At 38.0% G+C, this 25,235-nt stretch overlaps 2 protein-coding genes across 5 annotated transcripts in view; one reads left to right on the top strand and one right to left on the bottom strand.

Annotated features, from left to right (window-relative positions):
- Window positions 1-18,792, bottom strand: part of Raskol (Ras GTPase-activating protein raskol) — a 255,691-nt gene extending 236,899 nt beyond the window's left edge. For 2 of the 3 annotated variants that reach the window (XM_072023092.1, XM_072023091.1), the window contains exon 1: window positions 18,237-18,790. In XM_072023092.1, coding sequence (XP_071879193.1) covers window positions 18,237-18,285 — 49 coding nt within the window. In that variant the 5' untranslated portion in view covers window positions 18,286-18,790. Of the gene's footprint in view, window positions 1-18,236 lie in introns of all 3 variants that reach the window. The other variant, XM_072023083.1, reaches the window with a different exon arrangement.
- Window positions 18,793-19,515: 723 nt separating this feature from the next.
- On the top strand, window positions 19,516-25,138 carry Rop (Syntaxin-binding protein Rop). 2 transcript variants are annotated; one of them, XM_072023103.1, is made up of 11 exons: window positions 19,516-19,616; window positions 20,845-21,141; window positions 21,432-21,535; window positions 22,366-22,514; window positions 22,660-22,875; window positions 22,940-23,038; window positions 23,114-23,321; window positions 23,413-23,661; window positions 23,775-23,965; window positions 24,039-24,193; window positions 24,262-25,138. In XM_072023103.1, the coding sequence occupies exons 1-11, from the start codon at window positions 19,589-19,591 to the stop codon at window positions 24,321-24,323; spliced, it is 1,758 nt and encodes a 585-aa protein (XP_071879204.1). In that variant the 5' UTR covers window positions 19,516-19,588; the 3' UTR covers window positions 24,324-25,138. The 2 variants fall into 2 exon arrangements, with proteins under 2 accessions (XP_071879204.1, XP_071879205.1); XM_072023104.1 differs by lacking the exon at window positions 21,432-21,535 and adding an exon at window positions 21,852-21,955.
- Window positions 25,139-25,235: the final 97 nt, after the last annotated feature.

Consider the following 25,235-nt stretch of genomic DNA (forward strand, 5'->3'; position numbering starts at 1 on the left):
CTATCCGAACGAAAGTTTCCAACCATTTCCGCCGTTATCATATTATAAACTATCACAGTTGGTATAGTACGATTAAAATCTTTGTTCGAACAACACACGCCACGTTCGTCGAAATAAGGTTCATAATATAGTAGTAAAAGTAACAATGGTACATGTTTGTTCACAGGAACAAGAGTGCTGCGCTGACACTTCATATCCCTGTGGACACACCCGCATGATAACAATACGCGTTCAAGTACAATGCCGTGAATCGCAAAGCTCCGTATATACTTTGTTCATACAAGAGCGCATACGTAATGTAGCCGGAAATCTGTATACGATGTAACGAGGGGAAACGTATCGGTACGAAGGAGCAACAACTCAAATAACTAAATGCGATAGAATAGAGTGTCACTCTCTATGTAACTTACTAAGCGACTACGTCCCTTTAGACGTAGTAGAGGCAAGCGTAACTTTTCTTTCCACGGAATCTTCCAAATTACTCAACGAATATTTTCACAAAATATCTCAACTTTTTTATCTACAGGGTTCGAGCGGGCCAAGTTTCAACCTTTTCTTCTTGAAATTTCCCTTCGTAATTTAAAATCGAAAACACGAAACTACGTTTCGATGCATCGACTTAGTCGGAAAAAAAAACTTTATTCGGACGTTAATTAACAGTCCTACGGAAATAGCGTGCACCAACACGCGGGAAATAGACACGATTACGAGTGGTTCGCGAAGAGAACAGCATCTTTTGTTCCCTCTGTTTTATGCCATTCGAAGAAAGGACATAATTAAGCGATCGCGTTCAGCGACATTGTCCGTTTTGCGGAAGGCAATTGTTGGTCGGCAAAAAACGTCACTGCACTGCGTCAGAATGCGATTTGAAGAACAAACGTTGATCTCAAGAGACTCGTAGGCAGAAGAAGTCGCGTCTTAAGAAAGACACGAAACCGGAATTCCGCCGGTTTCACGATTTGACATGTTAATGAGAGTTAAGCGAGGCAAAGAAACTCGGAATTGCACTCCATAATGCATAGTCCGATCGCCAAGTAACACACGATCGTGAGAAGTTGTCTGACGATGATATTGAAGGCAAATTCAACAAGGATGGATAAATCGAAGCAGGTAATACGAGCCGTAAGAAAAATCGAGTACTGGTACGTCGTTGATTAATTAATTGCCGTTTATTCCGGCATTGTTCGCGTTTTATCGGATTTATGATTTTATCCGTTCTTACTTAATACTCTGTTAGCGACAGAAAGATAAAAAATCGTTCGATTTGCACACAATGGCCTATTCTTGTCGAATTTCTCGGAAGCTTGTAAAAAGCAAACTGCCAACGATGATAGAAGCGTAATGTTTTAATAAGAGGATATGTATCTTTCGACGGATATCTTTGTTTCTACGTAGATGAACCGCAACACGACTTCGTCGTTAATTGCTTGCACAGCAATTATCGAAGATTCAACACGATAATACCGGGTCTTACGAAGGATTAAGTCAATGCACCACCAAACGATCCAGACAGCTCTCGACCCTAAGGTGAATCTAGATTACGATTACTCTATCGTCGACGATCCTTCAAATAACCGTTATCGAACGTTATATTCAACGGCAAAACGCTCGCTGTCCCCTATATCTATGGTCTATCGGTTAAACACGATCGACCGAGTTGCCAACGATGCTATTTTATATTTACTCCTTTATGGGATTTCACATATAACAACGCGAATATTAGATTATACGCAACACGTGAATATTATACGCAAAGTGGATATTATCAATGGGTACTGTATAGGTAGACGAAAGTAACAAATATGTAAAGCTTATCGCACAGCTTGCTAACGCAAGGGTGAAAACTTATTTCTCGCGATCGTGCCTTTAAATTCTGCGACAGACTGATCGCCCGGCAGAAGAATCGCGTCTTAATCCGTTGCTTGGTAACGCTGACCTGTTAACGCGTCGATTAATTGCACGTCAAACTACTATACGGGCGTGCCCAGCTAACCGTAGGGTGTGGTAAAGTCAGGAAAGATAGTTACACACGTAAGAGCCGTTATTTTCGCAGTCGCGACAATTTGACATCGAAACTACATTTCCAATTATTTTTGCACGTTATAAAATCCACGTGTTCCTACGATTCAAGAGTCGTTACACGATACACCGCTACCAAAACGATACGTACGAAACTTATTCTTTACTATACACAAACTAAGAAAAGAATGTACGAAATTTGATTTACTTTACCGTTATATTTACTTGCTACGTTATTAGTGACAATAAGGATGCACCGCGTCGACGTCGCATTCGATTTTTGACAATATCGAATTCGAAAGAACGCAAACATGACGCCAGCTTGTCGTTCAAATTTGCGTTCATTCCTTTGCGACTCGTGTGTAACGTGCCTAAGGTGTTCCATGGGCGCGGGCTAATTCCGTGAACCGGACATACGCGTGAAAAAAAGAAACGAATTTATTAAACCCGACGTTGCAACCCTGAAACGTTCAGTGAAAAATAATTTACAACGCAGGAGCTGAGAAAACGATAGATAATTCGATAAGATAATACTCCATCGACTCGAACTATCGGGATGTCTTTACGACTAGGCTGCGAAAAAGATAAGAATTACGCAAAGAGTACCATCTTCGGAACACCATGGATCGTAAATATTTGACAGGATAATAGAGAAACACGTGGGCGTGCACGTAGATGCGTTTACAGTCTTTCACAGTTATCGTACATCATCGGGTAATTTATTTCTCACCGGTTACGCGCGTAACGAATAAATCCTCACGAATATATTTTGTTCTGAAGATATTGACTACGATGGATCCAACGGACCTACTAACATAAATAATAATAAAACAACTATACCGCGGTTAAAAGTGAAGCGGTAAATTTCGATCAATTACTTCTCTTAATCTCTTTCTCTTCCTCTTAATTTCCGCGATTATTTGTTACGTTCGCTCGAGTTGTTGAGTTTTCTACTTAACGTCGCGTGAACGAGATGTTGTTTACGTCGATGAAAACTTGCGAAAGGTAAAACGAATTGTAGCGTGATTGGTAAACAAGAAACGGCAGAAATAAACGGAATACGTAATATTGTAACAGTCCGCTTTGCTTTCTTTCCTAATAAATTAATGATATGCTTATGATAATATCAATTGTAACCTGCGGAATTGAAAAGCGACGATAAACGTAGAAAGTTTGTTTGAAATATAACGTGTTACGACTTTTCAACAATTTAGCCATCGTTTTTTGACTGTTATTTATCCTTGCATGCTAGCAAACTACAAATATTTCTTCTTTCATTTAAAGCAAAGAATTATCTCGATCGAGTCTGATGCGGTGAATCGTAGAAAATCAAATATTTAAATAGATGGTTGCTTTATACTTATACTTAATTATACGCAAATTTACGCATAACGGAAACTTTAGCCTGCCATTCATTGGCAAATGCGACGATTGGTAAACGTTAGAATGTTCGGAACCATCGTACTTGAAAAAGGCATGCGATACGACAGTAAGAGATCCTGTTCACGTTCCAGCAAGAGAAACGATTTCTACAAAGCCTATTGGTATCGTGAGAATATACTTCAAATTATCGCCCGCGCGCCATGAAAGGTGCCTGCCCCGTCAGATTTAACCGGTACGTCAATCAATAGAGTCTTACAAAACCCTGGCTGAAACTGTATCCTTAAACGGTAGAAAACGATGTTCCCGAGATTTACGATCGATACGATACGAGAGAAGAACGAAGCATAGGTTCGTTGGCGAACGTAATGATCCATGCTCGCGTTCACGAAGCTGCGTAACATCGATACACGTATTTGTTGGCCCGCGATGGCAATGTGAGATTAACAGTGCGATAAATTGTCGGTAGGAACAGAAGCAATCGCGATTTATCGTTGACGGAAGCGAAAATGGGCGACAAGCGTGCCTTACGTTGACCGACTGTGACGTCGATTTATTCCTTTGAATCTGACGAATAACGATGAAAACAGACGACTGTACGATATGCGAAACGAATTGAGCGGGGGGGGGGCAAATTAATAATGGGCAAATTAGCAAATTACATACCGAGCAAAATATCCTAATTATAAGTATTAGCGTAATTTAAATATAATAATATAATAACGATAATAATGGGCTCGCTTGCCTCGTTGAAACTTTGAATACTGGTAGATTTCGTCATCCCGTTCGTAAAAAAACCCTACGTTGAATATATTGAAACAAAAACAGTTGAATATATTGAATGCCTTCGAGATATTCGTGATTAAAGTTTCGAAATTAAAATACAAGGCGTCGTCGCGAAACAACTACGATCGTAGCGCGTTAAATAACGACCAAATATTACGTATTATAAATTAAATAAAAAATAAATTTAGCGTTTGATAACCAATGATAATCAGAAAATAAGAATATTTAATGCCACTGTAAAAGAGGGGAAAGGGAAAGCAACTAAGAAAAGTAAAAGAGAAAATGGATCTTGTCGATGTTGCATGGATAAAAGGAAATCGCAAGGAGTAGGCATAACGAAGGCAAAAGGAATCGAGAGAACAGGTAGCGGAAATACGACAGTTGAATCGACGCGTAACAGACGACAGTACGATTCTTAACAAATTCTACCTACGAACCAAAGGGCAATTTCTACCGTGATATTGTTACAAGACCAACCGGCAGAGAACCGGTGTACATGCGATTATTATGTTGCACATTATGCCGGAACTGGTATTATTTTTTCATCCCGTCTCAAGGAAAGCCTTGCCGGGAGTGTGGGATCAACATGACCTGATGCGCGTACATCATATCACGATGTCTAATCTTCGGTAGGTACGGCGATACGATGTATCATTCGCTCAAGTTCAGACAAGCTTAATTAATTAATTATATGATTCCGTAAGAGAATAAGCCGCGGCTCTTTTACCATTTTCTCATTAGCAAGTACGAGAAATGTGATTTAGTACGGAACTAGAATTTCATCAAGAACAGCTATAATTAGGCAGATTCATTTTTCGAAAATTTGAGGAAACAACAGGAGACAACAAATACTTTAACTATCGAATCCTCCCTTCCCTCCCTTTTCTTTTTTTTTTTTTTTTTTTTTTTTTTGTTGACACCGAAGAAGAAAAAGATAGTACTCGACTAGTATCGCCGAAACATAAATAAGTACCAATGGAACGAAATGGAGAAAACGGAAGATTTTGGAGACTAAAATTATTTGAAATTCGTCTTTTATATCGTTTCGCGTTTCATTTTTTCCCAACGTGCTTTTTTTTTTTTACAAAACCTAGCGTGCCTTTAAATTTTGCGATTCTTACAGCTACGGACTTGTTACCGGTGGCACACCACCGATCGCTTGATTCGCTACAATAAATATCGTAATCGGTATTTTAGTCTCGCTACTTTCACCATCGCTTCCATTGATACTTGTAAAACGGTAAAACCATACTCTCTCGTTGCATCTTGCGCTACGTTATTTTACAAATCAGAACGAAATACGTATACATATATAAAATTAAAAATATCAAATAGCAGAGTATCATTTTCTCGTTTTGTTTGATTCGTCGATTGATTCGTTTTCGTATTCCTTTGATCGACGTATTTGATTTTCGATATTTTTACGTTGTTCAAAATACCCAGGGCCCACGGTAAATGCGGCGATATCTTGTATCGGATGAAAAAGAAAAAAGCTGAAACTTCGTACTATGTCGATTCGATAATTCACCTGGTACCGTTAACATCGACAGTAAATACAGACGTATTATTACGTATACACAAACCGAGATAGGAGTAGCGTGTGTGTATTAAATTCGTTGCCGTTTGCTCGCCAATTAACGATTGCCATTCTACCAGGATATACGAGTCTCTGCCGTAATTTCAATTACGCAGGGCGTCGCTTGTTTGATGGCTTTTTGCAGCACAGAGAAGCTATCCAGAGAAAGATTAAACAATTGTGCCTGAACCCTAGCCTACAGTGAGACTGTTTTAATTGATCGAACGAAAATACTTCGTGGAATGTAGATGCACTTTTTGAAATGACGTTATATGATAGACTTTGTTTTTGATCAAACGAATATCATAGCGTACACGTAAGTATATTTGATGGGATAAATTATTATAGCATTAAATGATCGGTTTGCAAATTTATATGTTGCGTTATTAATCGAGGATACATTCGAAAAATGGCAGCGGAAGTACAATGACCGATACGAACCTCAAACGCCGATTTTAATCATTTTCATGGCCGATCTAAAAGTCGGCGGACAAATCCGAGTCTGTTTAAAAAATCGAAAAAGCAGACGAACAAATTTGTAACCTACAAATGAGCAAATTAAGCATATATAATATATAGCAAGTATCTCTAAATGATACCAACTAATGGTACGTTAATACGTACATTTTATAATATCCATTTACTTTTCCCTTTCGTCGCTTTATGAATTAACGAAAAATAATTTGGATTAAAGTTGCAAAATTCTGTGGCTTTATCTAAACTGGCTATAACTAAAAGAGATCGCTATAAATTTTTACACAGGATTCGCGTTGCAAGCAAAATTATGCCACGTTTATTCAATTAACCCAGGAGAAAAGCTTTAATAAAGACAATCAGCATATCTAATAGCATGCATCTAATAGCGCTAGTCTAGATGTACGAAAGGTGCAGAACGATAGCCATTTTGTCAGGATTAAACAAAGGTAATACGGGACGTCGAAGCAAGCCAAATTACACAGGTAGTTCCCTTCGGGAGCGGATTTTCCAACAAACATGCTATCACATGATATAGCTGGCATAGTTGACACGTATCCCTGATGCTTTCCACAGAAACATTCGATTCTCCTAACTACGGTACAACGTTCGATTTAACATACACGATACACGCTTGCAGATTTGTTTCGACATTTCTGTGCGCTGCTCTTATTTTGAATTGGACGCGTACGAAAATTATTTTGCCATACATACACAGACACGAACCATTTCGTCTTTTTCGTCGAATTAGCGAGTGGAACGTGCGAAAAATTTGATCGAAAAGCTGGAAATTTATTATTACGATGTTGAATTTGCTTAAGATTTAAAGACAAACAAAGATTGCGTTAAATAAAATGTTAAAGCATCGCTGATACTGTACAAAAAACCACTCTTCGTTTTAGCCATTGTCTCTACACCCACCCCCACTCCTACCTTCTGTATCAACCATAAAGCAACCTTAAAATTTGTCAAAGCTCCGTATATATAACAGACTGACGATCGATCGAGTTTAAAATTTCTCTTAAACGTTCATTAAAGAGAAGTAAACTCTCGCTATAAACTCGAACACTCGTGCGATAAATCATCTCGTAGTCCGATCATAAATATAATAGTTGTAACGAATAGACTGTGTACTCAAACGACCTACAGGGAGAAGAACGTTTTATATCATCGTCGTCAACAACGACCGATTCTGCAGTGCCAACAATTAAGGCACAGTGCTACGATAATTTATCGGCAATAAATTTTTCCATAATTCGAGGCAACAGGGCTCCAGCATAATTGGGTCGTAACGTAAGTACAGCCTGTCCCGTAACACCGCTGCGCCTTTCCGTTTGGTAATATTCTTTCAAGCAGCTCCCTCGTTTGCGATAAATCAAATCGCAGGATAAAAAATACCGATGAAATTCATAATACGATTGTACGAAACATGTGAACTCTCGGGGAAATGAAGTTTTACGTTATATTCGATCGTTCGATCGCGATTTAACTGCACGATGAAATCGGTGCTTTCCATCGGCGGGTGAAGAGTCATTGAAAATTGCGACGGCCTAGTTTTTGCTCGTTATAACTTCTTGTAGAGTAACGTTGAAAAGCATCGATGAAAAGTCGGGAAAAGCTCGATTTCCTATCCTAAGACTTACCGCATACGGATCTTGTATTTTTTCGTTAAATTATACTTTCTCGCGATTATTCTTTTACCGCCTTTCAAAATCATACATTTCGACAAAATTGATTACATGCTCCCCTCGTAAGACAAACTTGGCCCATCCAATCCTGCAAGGATTTTATTCATCGCCACGCTACAAGCGGCCACGTGCAGTGAACCCATTGACTGCGGCACCATCTTCGCCTATCTTCGCCTATCTTCGCAAACAAAGGAACACCGTTTCCGAGTAGTTAAACGTCGTACCTAACACTAGTTACAAAAGAAAATGTATATCTGATCAAGAAACATTTCGGCTTGTATCTCTTCTATTTCTCTGAAAGATATCAAAACAGAATTGCAGCTATCTAAATGGATTTCACGCCATTTTCCACCGATCCTTCGACATAGCGACAGCTATGCGTCATTCGTTTGCGTTTACACGTACGGCCACCATGCATACGTATGGATGTGCTCACATATCGTGCAACGTTCGAAGCACGTGTATACACGAGCGATTGCACGTGGTTAAATTAACATTTGGCGGACGATCTATCGCACAGTAACAGACACGGGAGTAAGGACACGATCTTCCTTCCACAGAGAAAATCTAAAAACACGTTTATAGCTAAACTAGTATCGACAGCTATGTAAGAGATATAATATACTCGGACTTACAGATTATCGCTTATTGCGTCTGTTTTACATTATATATGTATTTATGTATATCGTATATTGCAATAAGATTTAACAGACGAGAATCGAACGTCTCGAAAGGAAACACGTGTCAATGACGATAATTAAATGGCGAATAAAATGAAACAAACGATTCGACTTTAAACTCCGATTAACAAGTATCGATAATTATTCCACAGCTGTCGAAGTATAACCGAAATGCCAGGCTCGTTTAAAACACGAATCGAGATCCTCGAGGACTCGAGGAAACGTTCGTGCGCGTAGCGTGACAAAAATCTTATTGTATTCGCTATGCGTAAATTTTGCCTCGTAGCGCGAAAATCGATATGTAAATGTATCAAGATGTTCATGTACCGGAGCACTCGCACTTCGGTTTCACTTTAGCATGACTCACGATCACGTTACTTTATTTTATACGGACTCGCGATGAGTCATGTGTAATAGTAAATTTTGACCAAAATTTACGTTACCTCGACTTCATTTTAATAAGATAAAAAAGATGATCGCCGACATTTATGTATCTTACTCTTCGCTGTAACAACTGAATAAATAAAGTTGCGAGTGAACAGTTATACGATAAAAGAGAGAATATATTGTAAAAAGAATGTGAAAAATTTATAACCATCGGACGACCAGAATTTTATGATTAGCAGATAGTCACCTATGTTTAAGAATCTTGCGTATATGCTAAATCGAGTCGTAAAAACTCCAAGAATATGTACTTTGACAGATACATGCACGTATCGTGGAACGTACGTTACTACAAGATATTAACAATGCACAAACTTTTCAGTTCATTTATTATCTCGTGACTTTTTTTTTTAACGACAAATCAAATAAGCAGCGTTTCATTCGAAAACGAATGTTGAATAAAAAAATATTTGAGAGACAAATCCAACTCTATGCCGAACCTATTCTAAACCTAAATAAGGCAGACTACTGATCTAAGGAACTGATCTCTAAAACTAGCTGTAGGATCGAGTGGTTACCTCTATATGTATCGATGAAATTACAATCAGAACGTTGATCTTGACAAGATATAAATCGATGGAAATCGGTGAGGCTATTCCTTACAATTATAATACTAATAATAATAATACGATATTTAATAAATGTATCCTTATTTCTAAGCACCGAGCTTACGCGATATTATCTGCTAGTAAATAAATTCACGAAAATCGAATCCGTGAATAACGAAAAACTAGCCGATGTCCGTAATCGTATTACGGAAGTGATTCAGAAAATCGCACCTGCGTGTACGTAACTTTCGACCGCACCCTATCTACGGTATATATTATAATTTATATTTATAATTTATATGTACAATTATTCGTACAGTTTAGTTTCTTATTAACGTTTGTTCGACGGGTCGATCCTCTGACGTTCAATTTCGACGCAAAGGCTATCCGTGACTTCGCAACGAGACGAGAAGGCACCGTGCACCATTTCCTCCCGTGACATCATCAAATTTGTAATTACCTTAATGAAAACGAGCCAAACACGCGCGAAGCATCGAACGAGACGTTGGCGAAATTTCATACCGTCCGGCTTGCGGGCCATCGCACCTGGCAGCCCTGCGCGCAGCTATTAAACATAGGCACATACACATCGGTCGGATAGTTAACCATAGCGCGCGAATAAGTTTCGAGTAATTTCGGTTCGTGTCGAACACGAAACGTTCAATTAATTTCTTGTCGTCGTTCCTAGCGTATCTGTGGTACGTGCTGTATTCGTAGTACCCGGCTCGTTAATTAACTTCAACGTCCGCCCCCTCCCCACCATTACCTAGTCGTCTATCAGGATGCAAAGTATCTATTAGCCAGACCTATCCTTTGCCTTCGTTGGCTAATAAACTCGGATAATTATCGCCATTACGGTGTACGCGTGCACCTTCGTTCGGAGTTGACGACGCCGCGCCGGTACCTGCTTCAAGAACGGTGTTCGAAAACCGCTTCAACATGCTCGAGATGTCGCGATCGCGACGCACGTGCGTTGAAAATGCACCGAACCTGACCAATTGTCGGATTTTGTCGTTGTCTCGTCCAACCACGGCCGATCATCTTTATCCGCCGTATATAGCACTCCGCCTGCCGATACGCTTCGTCTCCCTTAATGATTTTTTTGTGTACAGACGACGCGAATCCTGATAATTGAAACGGCGCGAACAATTCCATAGATAACAAATTACCGATCGCCAAGTGATTAGAATCGCGTGGAAACTGACAAAGCGATCATACGCCTTGCTTTTAACGCGTTAATGCAAGATGTGTAAATTGCAACAGAGTAAACACGACTTTCTTTTTCACTTTTTCCTGTTTTTCGCTGATTATTTATTCGGTCAATCTAGACAGAGGTACGTATTAGCTGTCTCAAATTCGATTATAAGTTTTCTTTTATCTTTTAACGTAAATTATAAAAATGAAAAAGTAGTAGTAAACGTTGTCGTCGTTGCTTGAGAATTCCTGGAAATTTCAGTCTGGCTGACAAAATGCTCTAGATACACAGCTATTCTAAAAAGCAGAACGATTCCGGAAGTAACGTAATCGATCGCAAACGATTTTAACCCGGCTATAACTTGATTTCATCTGGAGCACATGTGCGCGTTAAGTGTCCTCTTGATTTTTAAACGAGGCAAATGTTGTCTACGTGACCGATTATTGCATCGCCTTGCCTAGCGGGTTACCTTCGAGCGTTCCATGTTTATCTCGCACGCTCATGCTCTCTCATCGCAATTTCTTCTATCCATCTATCCGTCTATCCGTCTATCCGTTTGCAGTATCTAACTGGTTTCCTCGAGAACCGACTGACGAGCGTCGCGATAGATGAAAAGAGCGACGAGTGTCGTTAAACGACTCGGAAAAGCGAACCTCGAGACGATCAGTGCGGAGGTTAACGAGATCTTGATACTTTGCATAGTCTGTTCACGTCGCGAAGAATCCTCTTGCTGAATTACCACACCTTGTCCAATCTTTTCGCGTAAGCAAACTGCGCGCACGCGTCTTTCTGCTCTATATTCATTCGCACCAAACGATTCATCGCTGGACCGCGATCTCTCTCGGCATAAATATATGCCGTGATGCGAATGTGAATGATATCCATGCACGAGTTGAACCTGAAGCCTGGTAAATATCGTTTGACAGGGACCAGCTCTTACTACGACTCCTACTACATATCTCGACGTGACGGTTCCTCGATTTGCATAAGATGCCGTCGTAAATCATCGACGGATGGTTTGGCCCGAACGTAACGCGCGCGTACTTCCTCGTAAACGACGCGTAATACCGGAAACGCTAACAAATTATTCGTCTTAGCTGTCTTTCGGACTGATACAAATTGACCGTACGAAACTGTACCACAAATCGGGCGAAAAGCCTGTCTATTTAATTGTACGTGTATCTGCATTCTCGTACTTGAAAAATATCGTTCTCCTCGTTATTTTCACGAATTAAAAATTATTAGCGTAAGAATGTCTTCGTTCTTAGATAAACCGCATAATTAATAACGTTCTCATTCTCCGTTTACAGAACACCTAGGCAATCTTTTTTTCGTCCTTTCGAGAAACAAGGTAAACGACAGTTTTTAGCAAATGGAATTTTTCTCACAATTTTTATCAAAGATTCCGCCTGACCAAAAGACGAAACCGGACAGATTACAAAACGCTAGAACGTCGCCCTTGCCGATAACCTCGATATAGCAAAGATTTTCGAAGATTATGCGCGTGTATTTGTAGCTAGATTTTCTTTCTAGTTGGAAAATCGAACGGCGTTTTACAATGTAGCGAATTTACATCGCAGTTAGAATCTGCATCTGTTCGTGAGACGATTTTGCCAATGCGCACGTGTGAAAAGATCCAGCGGTAAAAGTCGATTCTTGTTCCTATTCGCACAATTTATTCAAGCAAACTTACAAACTGTACAAGATAAAAAGAGTTATTTAAATCGCGAACAAATCTTGTCACTATCGGCAATGCGTTGGTATTAATGACGTAGTATAAAAAACAACGGTAATAAAACCAGTTTCATAATTAATAGAACGATCCGATTCTTGGAACGTTTAGGTAGGTAGGAAACTATTTTGAAACGTCTACAAATTCGTAACAAAACTCCTCCCTCCGATCCTATTATCCTTTCGTTTTCTTTAGTATAAGCAGAAGCAGCTCTTCGAAGTTTACGATAACAAAAGCCTGTTTCCTTTCACATTTCCATTGGTTCCCGGCTCGTACCGTATATCGCGAACCTTTATGGCCGGGCTGGACATCGTACGCGAGTACGTATCGTGAAATTAAGAAAACCGAAGGCCGTGTTCGCATTCGAGCCGAGAACGGATTGAGTAAACACATTAAACAATTTCAACGAGGTAAAGGATAAGTTAACCGCCTCGTTCGTCTCGGTTTGCCTTTGTCAAACTGCGGCGCGGCGCGGTCATTTGGAAACGAAGCCTTCGTAACTCTATGTAACTTCAAAATTACATACTCGTATAACTAATATATTTTTGAAAACTTATATTATCCAATTAACAATGTTATATATATATCTTACAAATACCAATTTACCTTTCGATCGATTTATTAGGTTCCTTCGATATACCGATAGACATACGTAAACTGTTTCAGTAACAAGTTTTAATCCATGTACATCTTTTTCGCAATTGTATAGGTTTGTCGATTTCAGTTTAAACTTATTCGATTTGTTAAATCTTAAGTACCGGGAAACTATTTGCAAAACGCGTTCGAATGAACGTCAAAGTCGAGTTAGGGCATCAAAATCTTTTATAATCGTAATCAGAGGCTGGTACCAATAGAGTTCATTGTACGCCGTCACCGACGCGACGTGACTTCCGTTTGTACCTTTGTAGATACGTCAGAAGCCACGTTGGTGAAATAACAGAGGAAGGAAATAGCAGAGGAACTTGGAGATAACGTCAGAAATTTCCAAAGTCGGACCATTGTCGTATCGTCGTCTCATCCAAAATCTCCTTTTCCTTTCGATTCGCCGCAACGATGCGACGCGACGCGACTTTAACCGACGCGATTATAAGTAACTCGCGGAACTGAAAACAAGTTGCTTGAAACGAATGCGAGTCTGATTAATTATTTCTGATAGAGGCGATACGATCGTAAGAATAGATACGCGTATTGGTCGAAAGTTTTACATCTACAAATAAGAAAGATCGCGTAGCTACCACTAGAAACCTTGGCGATATTATTTCAAACAGAAAACCAATAAAACGCCTGCGATTGTAGATTTATCGAATCCAGAAACATCGAAATCGTACCTAACATAAACGCAATTGAAATACGCCTACGAGGCGCTTGAAACCAGAAGACAGCAGCGACTATCTTTAGATTTCTATATCAAACTGTCGGAATAACTTCGAATGTATCTGCTAAATTGTTTACATTTTCGCAAGAAATTTATATATCGTTGAACGATAAGGATATTGAGCGAGCCAATGAACAGACACTGTCAACTTCAAACTATGCTCCGTAGTTTGTAAAATTCTCATCTAGGCGGTTCCGTTCGATCGCGTTTGTTTGGTCAATTAAACCGGTATCAAACGAGTTTGAGAGATCGATCGAGAAAGTCGTTCGAATCGGTCGATTTATCGTACACCTGCGCCTAACATTGATGTTGCAATTTCTATCTGTGTTATCACAATTGTGCCCCTACGATACGCGTAACCTATAGCGCGGTCGATACGCCAAACAAACACAAAATGAACAGGCAACGACGAAATTCTAGATAATTGATCAATACTACGATAAATCTGGGAAATTTAGTTGTATTCGACGCGATGACGCGTTAGCTATAACGCGACTTGACACGAATATTGTTCATACAACGATTCTATCATCGATCCTTTCCTCTTTAATCAAACGTATAGTTTTCGAATTGGAAATTTTTAAGAACAAACCAAATTTCTAACCATGCAAGACTGACACGAGAATTCGGTTAAAAATTATTTAACGTTTCAAATGGTAATAATAATCATCTTTGGCGAAACGCAATACGATTGCACGACAAAGAGGAACAACTATACAGATAGAAAATACAAAATAAAATACCATCTGTAGAGAAACGTATGAAATTACAGGAGCGTGTCAACTTTTAAGCGACGCGCCGCGCCTGTGTATTTGTCTACGCGTATAATTCGATGCACGCACGTACATACTGGTGAAACACTCGTCAGTATCGTAACCTAAAATTAATCGAGCGTTCGTGTAATGTGAAAAGTAAATCAACCAATTGCAATATGCTCGCGCGTAACAATGCCCACCTATGCTTGCCGATGAATGCAAAACGCGATAATTCACGCAGCAATTTCGTTATCCTGTTAAATAATGTAATACGGTATCTGTGTCAGCGCGGGCCGATTTTTTCGTTACTCGAGCGATATCAACGTAACGCGTAGATATATCCGTGCGTTATAAAGCGACTGTTGCAAATGTCAGTGAAACGTTCATTTACGAAACCGGTACGCGGTCGCGTAAATACAAATACGTATTTTGTCATACGACCGATCAGGATTATCCAGTTTTCGCCTATACTTTTTCAATCGACGAGTTTATCACACGTTTACATATTTTCGTGGTCCGTTATGAAAATCTCTTTAACGTACAAGATTGTTGCCTTTCACGTTAGCCCGATCTCATCCGTATACGTGCAATTCACTCTTGCCAATTTTAGATACAAATAAACACCTCGTTAGCTTTCAAAGTATTTGAATATTAGACCAGGAAAATTGAATTTATTTATTTAGTTTGAAATGCACATCGTTAAATTAATAGCGAGGCTATCGATACGAGTGGCTCGTGGCAAACTGATTAAAAAGATCTATTCAAAAATACGGAAAAATAGGGAAAAATACGGCAAAATACGGAACCATCTAATTGTAAATTTCAATAAAATTGCTATTTTATTATAAACGGGATCTATAAAAAGCATGATAGTCAAACGCGAAGAAAAAAAGTCGTTGGAAATTGGTTCGATTGTTTGGTAGCCGAAGAGAGGAGAAGAAAGCTGGTGGTATCTAAGCGGTCGCGATCCGAGTGCCGCGCCGCGTCGTGAACTTTACGATCCCACTTACAGCTGGACTCGTCACGATATCATTTATTAGGAACACCAATGCAATTACACAATGAAGTAGTAAAGGCAATAGTCGCGATAAACCTGGCCTGTCGATTCGTTCGGAAACGCGGCATGCTGTATACATGAACTTCGGACGTATCGGACGTAGTTTGCATCGAATCGTTATAAATCATATAATAAATCAATTATTTATGTGCTGCTGGCGGAGAGCAGCGTAACGGATGGAAATCGTAATAGGACTAAAGGGAAACGTAACTGGGAGCATGGTATTTTGCGCGCGTTATAGCTATAAGTCGATCATCATAGTTACTTAAGTTTAAGATCATCATACTCTAATGCTCTCACGACATAGCCAAATATAACTCGCGATCGCGTGTGCGCTATCTTCGCGGTGTATTCTTCCCGTTTCACAGAAGCACGCTCGCGTTACACGATAGTATATAAGACAAATAAAAAGTGCAATTTCCATCCTTCGAGTACAATCGAGAAATCAATTATATTACAAGCGTAAAAAATTACACTGGTAATACGTGAAACGTGTTATTTTATTTATACTGTACTGCTGTTACAGCGTTTTAGAGATCTAAACTCTCTATTCGGAGATGTATTATTATAAAACTGCGCTACACACGGATTAATCTCTAATCGGAAAAATTGGGAGTGCACGAAACGAGTATCGTAGATCGAAGAAAGAAGAACTTTAGTTCGTTGTAAAGAGATAAACGCGCGTGCTTGAAAAATGAGTAGATTCGAACAACGGATGTGTAGAAAATTCACGGTACAAGAAACGTCCATTCGCTCGATGCCGGTCGATCGAAAACGAGAGGACAAAGTAGGTATGTTTTCGTTTCCATTCAAACAGGAAATATCGGAAAGCGAAAAGAAAAAAAGAAAAAAGTCAACGAATGATAGGTTTAAACGTCGCTCTGATGACTCATTCGGAAACGAGATCTTCTAATTGTTTCAGGCATCGTGTAACGAGCAGTCGTTCGACGATTCATCGATTCATCCGGTGGTCCACCAGACGCTCGAGTCTGGTCTTCTTGCGAAACACGCGACACGCGCCGCCCTCCATAGCGATTTATTGCACCTAGCTCGATACATATTCATCGCATGTGTTTTAAAGTTTCAACGTCAACTATTCCGGCTCGTTTGGAAAACGCGTTGCCGGTAACTGGTAACTCGGCCTGAAAACCAACTTTGATGCGGAACAGGCTACCAAGGTCGCAAAAATCAAACATCGCCGCATCCTATTATCGACAAATGCCATCCAAGCGTGTTTTCTCGCTTGTTGCTGCTTTCGTTCGATCGATCTAATTTCCTTCCTTCATACGCAGAGTAAATAATTGCCTAACTGTTCGCTATATACTCGCTAAAAGAAGTGAAATTCGCAACATGGAAATGTACGGTTACTTCTATCATCTGTAAATGTTTGATAGGAAAATTCCAAATAACGTGATATGCATAAGGTACGATAACGCGGAAAATAAAGCCTAAAATTACATAGTTACGTACAATTTTCCACTGGACATTCTGTATGCACGTTTCAATAACGCTCTATATTCCGAAACATATGTATCTGTATATTTGCATACACAATTAGCCCGATTCTAAGCTTATTTAATTTCGAATTTTCAAATAATTTAGTCATTTAATCGGATAATCTTCAAAACTTTGTACATTTAAGTAATTAATTTTCCACGCACTATCACGAGTACTCGAAATACTTACGGTCTTGATATCCTCAATCCCTTTTTCTTTCACGTTTTCATAAATATTTATTTGTTCGATTAATTTTTACGCTCTCGATCACCGCAATATCATCCCCCTATATTTTTAAGTTTCAAACAAAAACAATAATTATTGGACAAACCCGTTTATCCTTTGGTCACCCTGTGACCTAGAAATGGGCGTTGGAATATTACGTAACCCGACACTTGCCAGTAACAACAACTTCGATACACGAATTTAATCGGACTAGTGAAACGCACAGTTTACCATGTGTCGGATAAATAACTTACGAACAATAAATGAAAAGTTTGCGTGCTTAAAGGATTGACGGTAAGGTAAACGAATGCTAATAGAAAAGAAACATTCTACGGTTGGGAAGAAGAAGAAAAACGTTCTTCGTCTGTCAACTTTGTTTACCGAGAGATAAACGCTGAGAGCCTATCGTGAAATACAAAGTATAGGATATTCCTGGGACGTTAGACGTTAGACGTTAGACGTTAGATGAGAACAGGGGATTTCCGTCCGACCAACGATGACAGGCTCCCACTACGCTTGTTGTTATGCAACGAAGCGTGTGGACCCGGCCGAGTGCCGGCTAGCGAAATGAGCGAAATAGCGTTCTCGTGCGGCAGAGCGCACGTGCATCTCCAAGGTTCACTGTACCAGACACTTTTGTACACACAAACGTACATAACCTCCCTCCTCGTTCCTCTCGACAGTCATTCGTTTAATTTTATCCTTTCCTCCCCGTTATTTAGCAAGAAGTCGCGGAACCTCGTGCATACAAAAGATTTGCTTTTAAAAAAGAAAATCGAAAGATAAAAAGAAATCGTACACTCACCACAAACGTTCAGCCAACCCTCGACACGGCAAGGATACTCCAGTTTCATCGTAGATCGTTGCAGCCGAACACCGAGTGCCAAAGATATGCCACACAAATACACTCGTCACATAAGAAAACGAATGAAACAGCCCGTAGTCAGGACGTGCTATCACTGTTAAACAACAACCGCGACACACATTCTCCCGTGCATTGACACGATGCTAGAGAAACCGACGTATTTTTGAATCTGACACGGGGACGCGCGCACACAAAACAATATACGAAATCACGAGGAAAGTAAACGTAGAAATGTCGTTTCTGCGAGCGCAAGCATACACACTGTCTGCCGTTGTGCGCGCCTTAACTGTCTACGCGCGATCCACGCACACCGGCGAACAAATCCGAACTAACTCAACAAACCCTCTCACGTCCTCGTTGTACTGTTCTTCTTTCTCCTTCTCTCGCGTGTCGCTTCGTCGCTAGCCCCTCTAGCTTTCAGGTGGTGCACTCGCATCTCGTATATTCTTTTCGCATAATTACTTCGACTGTTTTCTCCGTTTCAACTAGCAATTTCTTTCAAACGATCGATTCGTTATTTCCCTACAAAAAACATTAATAGATCGAACATACGTAGCTTTTCAATTGACATTATTCGACAGTAGAAACGAAATTCGATTTTCGAGATAAATTCATGTTCCATGATTCGATATATCGAAAGTACGAATTAAAAGAACCGACCTTGCTAACATCTTAATTACAAAAGCCGGCTAAAAATATACGATCTTTACGATATCTTACATATATCATATAATTTTACTTAATAATTATGATCAATAAATATTATTATAATCTGTTATAAGTGTCATTATAATCTGAAAAAATAGTTTCCCGTAATAATATGCAACGTTCGATATTTTATTACGAACCATTTAAGGAACTTTCAACGTTATTTTACAATTTTACTTCTTATGTTTACTATGTACACGATTATATACATATAGGCAGTTTTATATATTTTTACTAGATTGATCACAAACATTTTTTTACACGATATTCTAGCCTGCCCACTGTCAAAGTATTCATTGCCAAATCCACGTTAAATCACACGAAATCCTTCTTCTTTATACCACTTCTCAAATACGAATGAATTGATTTACACGAGACAACTAATTCGATAAAATCTGTAAATAAAAAGGATAATTTTTATTAAACACTTACATTAGCAATAGCGGTTCAATCTCAGTGTCATCGATTCGAACGAAGGAACGTTACTATAGATAATTACCGACTATAAGATAATTCTAGAATTATCTATTCGTTCGGTTCTCAACGCCACCTAGTAAGCATATCTACAGTCAGTCACTAGCAAAATGGCGCTCAAGGGACAAGTTGGTCAAAGTGAGTAACAAAAAATAATGTAACTCCCTGCGATATAAGCAAAATTTTTTAGTTTCTTTGTATCGTAATATTGAAACAACCTTGTAAATTTATTTTACATAAAGGTCATATCATTTTCATCACTGTCAGAATCCGTAACCTCCAAAAGGGCGTATATGCTGTGATGATTTCATCGTTTATGAAGCGGCTGCTAGATAAAAATGTCAAACTTATGTTTCAGAATCGCGTTGCACTCAAATTTCATATAAAATAGAAACATTATTGCGCAAAGTAACATAGATCGTTAACACGCATACTTACCAATCTCTTAATCTATTGATTCTAAAAGTTTACTTTATTCATATTCTATCTCAATAAATATTATACTTTAATGTCGTAAAATCTAAAGTCAATCATTTTTATTTTTGGCAAAACGTGTTTGCTTTTAAGATATATATTATTCGTAAACATTTATGCTTGGACTTTTATTATTTCTACCTAAATACATAATGACTTACAAATATGGTAATTATATATCCATGCAAATTATTAAGATCATTTTTAAATACAGTAGACTGAACTAAACGTTTCGTAAATTTGATACTATTTAATTGTTTGCTAAAAGAGCTCCAACGTAACGTGCCTTTCGATCGTTTCACTGCTATTACTAAGATAATATTTATTTTCTATAATTAAACGTCGCAATATCTCTCATTAAACGATACCAACAATTACTATGCATCGCGGAATTGTTGAATCTATTATCGATACAAGTCTATATCGAATAATCTAATTAGTAAACGAATTTCGATGATACGACGAAACCCAAACACTCGTAACGTCCAATTAACGAAAGACTTTTCTTCTGAAATAATCATCGATGTATACCCTTTTCTTTCTATCCATTTTTTTACTTACTACGTATTATTCGAAATGGGGCTCCTTGTTCTTTAGATACAATCCTGTCTAGCGTGACGTCATCGCTCGTGAGAACGATCAATACACGTTGAGAGCGTCAATAATTGTCAAATAATTACCTACACTCAGATTATTACTATTTTGACAAATGATGAGCGATGTTTTAACGTATACCGATCGAAATAGAACTGCAATCAAATGATCTTCAAGCTATTAAAAATATGTTTTTTGTACTTAGTGATATATATATATATATATATATATGTATATGTATATGTATATATTATTCTGATTCTTTCTTATCATATCCTTTTTTTTTTTTTGCTTATAGAGATTATGAACGAAGTGATCAAACAAAAGAAGACTGGAACAAGTGGGGTACAATGGCGTATTTTGGTAGTTGATCAACTGGCCATGAGGATGGTATCAGCGTGCTGTAAAATGCACGATATCAGTGCTCAAGGCATCACCTTGGTAGAAGATATCAACAAAAAACGGGAACCGTTACCTACCATGGAGGCGATCTACTTGATCACACCATGCAATTCGTCTGTCCAAAAGTTGATCGAAGACTTCAGCAATCCTACTAGAACTACTTACAAAGTAGCACATGTTTATTTCACGGAAGGTAGGCAGTTTCGCACTTCCCACATTAATTACATGGCAAACATTGTCATAAGAGAAACGGCTATAAATAATCAAGATAATTTCATTCCTATCTTGGTCACCTTAATATTTTCTGAACACGTCCTTTTTATTTCTCGCGTACACATGAAAGTTCATTTTCGATTTTATGTTTCTTTCACAAGATACACGTTTAATAAACAGGAAATTGTAAAAGAAATTGTACGAGAATGGACAGTCCGGTACATTCGATTTCGGTAATCCATATAAGATTCTAAGTATATCTCTTTACAGCATGTCCCGATGAGTTGTTCAAAGAATTGTGTCTCTCTCTGGTAGCTAAACGCATAAAGACACTGAAAGAGATCAACATCGCTTTCATACCGTACGAGGAGCAGGTAAAGCAAGGAAACTGTAACAGAGAAACCGAATGTTTGATAACTTTACGTTTTCCGTGGTGATGGGCACACATTCACCAACATGTACACAAACAAACACATATCATATCAACGCCCTTTACAGACACCACCCTATTCACAGCCATATGATATTTTTACTCACAACCTACCTTCCGATTTTTCGACCAGTAATTATGACAATGTTAACACAATTATTTGACTTTATCCCTTACTCGCCTATTTTGTACAGTACTCACATATATATATATAAAGCACGTACTAACGACGGAATGCATTCATGCTTGCACGCGAGCAGTGTGTCCGGAGGAGCTGTTCAATGAACTCTGCAAGTCTCTCGCCGCTAAAAAGATCAAAACCCTGAAAGAGATCAACATCGCTTTCCTGCCTTACGAGTCGCAGGTGACGAACAAAAGAAAAAAACTCGTAGCTGACTAGTAATAGTTGTAATCGTGATAGTTGCTATTTCTAATTTTCTCAGTTTCGATAAACAAAACTCCTATATATGCTTCAGTTCTTTATTTTGCGGGGTAGAATGTAGGCGAAAGACTTCTATAATTACCTTACGTGTATGTTCCTGTCTTTCCTTTCGCGATCAAACTTTTCTTTTTCTTTTCAATGCATACAATTACCAGTCCTGTTACTTATTGTTATTTTATTAACTATTTTTCTTCCTCAATGTGTTTGTGTGTGTGGGGGGGGGGTGCGTGTGAGTGTGTATTACACTGCCTTCGAAAATTGGAATAAAATTATAACTTAATATGTAAGAACCAATGCACAGATAATATTAAAACGAGTACGTAATTAAATAGGTTTTCTCTTTGGACTCGCGTGAAACATTCGCTTGTTTTTATAACGCTTCCTTCTCCAACTTGAGAACAGCCAATATGGAAAGAATAGCTGAACAGATCGCGACGCTTTGTGCTACTCTCGGAGAATATCCATCAGTTAGATATCGAAGGTACAATATAATATATATTCCTCTTCTTTTGCATTGCCGTAATGATTAAAATATTGTTAGTTCAGCTTGAGTTTAGAATTCGATCAAGTGTTAGATTAGTTCTTCATTGGTTCTGCATTATTTTAAATATTTATTATTCTTACAGCGATTTCGATCGAAATGTTGAGCTGGCACATATGGTTCAACAGAAATTGGATGCTTACAAAGCGGATGAACCGACGATGGGAGAAGGACCTGAGAAAGCACGCTCCCAATTGCTTATCCTAGATAGAGGATTTGACTGTGTCTCTCCATTGTTACATGAATTAACGCTGCAAGCTATGGCGTACGATTTGTTAGATATTGATAATGATGTCTACAGGTAAATGTAATATTTATTATCATTAATTTCAAATGTTGTTTCAATATATGAAATTTTTTATAAGATTCGAAGCTTCAGCGGGGGTACAAAAGGAAGTATTATTGGATGAAAATGACGATTTATGGGTAGAGCTTAGACATCAACATATTGCTGTAGTTTCGCAGTAAGTAAAATAACGAAAAAATTTATTAAAGGAAACGGTGCGATATCATTTACAAAACATGTTATTTGTTTCTAGGAATGTTACTAAGAATTTAAAGAAATTCACAGAATCAAAAAGAATGCCACAAGGAGACAAACAGAGCATGAGAGACCTTTCACAAATGATCAAAAGAATGCCACAGTACCAAAAGGAATTGAGCAAATATGCAACACACTTACAATTAGCAGAAGATTGTATGAAACGTTATCAAGGGAATGTAGATAAACTGTGCAAAGTGGAACAAGTATACGTCACATATAATCCGTTTTTTTTTTTAATTTTCATGTTAACTTACTCAACAAGTACGATATATACTATATATCATGTTTTATTAGGATTTAGCAATGGGTACAGACGCTGAGGGAGAACGTATTAAAGATCAAATGAAAAATATTACCCCGATTTTACTTGACCAAACAGTACATCATTTAGACAAATTACGAATTATTGCGCTGTATGTTATTAGTAAAAATGGTATTTCGGAAGAGAATCTGAACCGCCTAGTTCATCATGCCCAAATATCTGCTGACGATAAACAAACTATAGTAAACATGGCAAATCTTGGTATCAATATAGTTGTAGACGTAAGTACTTTATTTTGTCAGTTATTAACAAATTATGTATTCATTCTCCAAATATATATACCTTTACATGCTTGTTGTTAAATTAATACCAATTTATCATATTACACTTATAGGGTGGAAACCGCAGAAAATTGTATACCGTACAACGTAAAGAAAGAATTACAGAACATACTTATCAAATGAGTCGTTGGACTCCAGTTATGAAGGATATTATGGAAGATGCTATCGAAGATAAACTTGATTCTAAACATTTCCCTTTTTTGGCTGGACGAGCAGCAAGCTCGGGATATCATGCTCCAACTAGGTATAGTAAGAAACTGTACAGAAATGATATTAGGTGTTAATATTTTTGTAACATCGTTGTAATTTACTTTTAGTGCAAGATACGGACATTGGCACAAAGACAAAGGTTCGCAAACCATTAAGAACGTACCACGACTAATCGTTTTCGTTGTTGGTGGTGTTTGTTTTTCTGAAATACGATGCGGTTACGAAGTTACAAATGCTTTAAAAAATTGGGAAGTGATTATTGGTGAGTATATATTAACAGTTTTCGCTGAATTGAACTTGTTTCAACACTGAGTTATCATTTTACTTCAGGATCATCGCATATAATCACACCAAAATCCTTCTTAGATGACCTGAGTAAACTTCACGTATAAAGAAACTTTTATGTTGTAAACAAAATAAAGACACGTTCCCGCATTCCTAATATGCCATTAGCTTCGGTTCCGTCAATAATAAAAGCCACGAAATATTCATGGATGATCTCGAATTACAATTAAAGTATAAGATAAGGAACATACAGTCAATTGTTTAAGTCGAGTAGTTAGTTAGCGACTAATTAAAAACATTGAAGAATACGAAGAATGGCATGTCATAAATATCATATGGCCAGAATGTAGATGGCGGCAGGAGGAAAATATATCCGGTGTTAAGTGCCTGCACGTGGCCTGCACGAATTAATATATGAAAAATTAATATAGAATGAATAAATCTGTTGGCAATATCGATGCTAATCGTACGGAGATGCTTAATGGTAATTTAGGCTCGCGATTGTCTTGCTCGGATATCGTATGTTATTCCATGTCATATTGTCCCTTTGTTGATAATACACGTTTAGCAGAGAAATTTGATGTATTGTAGTGGAGAATCGTGATATTCGTGTTCAAGTTTCTCGTTATTAGTATCTTTTTTATCTCGCGCTTCAAAAGTTATTCATTGTTACATTATGATAAAGAAAACATAGTCAATTTTGTTTACAAAGTCAGTATTTCTTCTTCAATTCGTATGAGATTTGAGTATATTATATTTATATATATGCTTTAGTCATATTGATTTCAGTAAAACATAATTTAACGAAACTATACGATGGCATTGATATTTAGTTTATAAGTGGTTAAAGTTATTAAAATATCTTTAAAGATACAAATGTTTAAGTATCTTGCTGTACAATAAAGCGATAGATATACATTTAGTTATTTATTATACTTTTGTTGTATTATCGATTTATTGCTAAACAAGTGCATTTCAATGGCATATATATATATATAAAAAAATATATATATATATGT

The sequence above is a fragment of the Bombus fervidus genome, chromosome 3 (assembly GCF_041682495.2).
Source record: "Bombus fervidus isolate BK054 chromosome 3, iyBomFerv1, whole genome shotgun sequence".
NCBI lineage: Eukaryota > Metazoa > Arthropoda > Insecta > Hymenoptera > Apidae > Bombus > Bombus fervidus.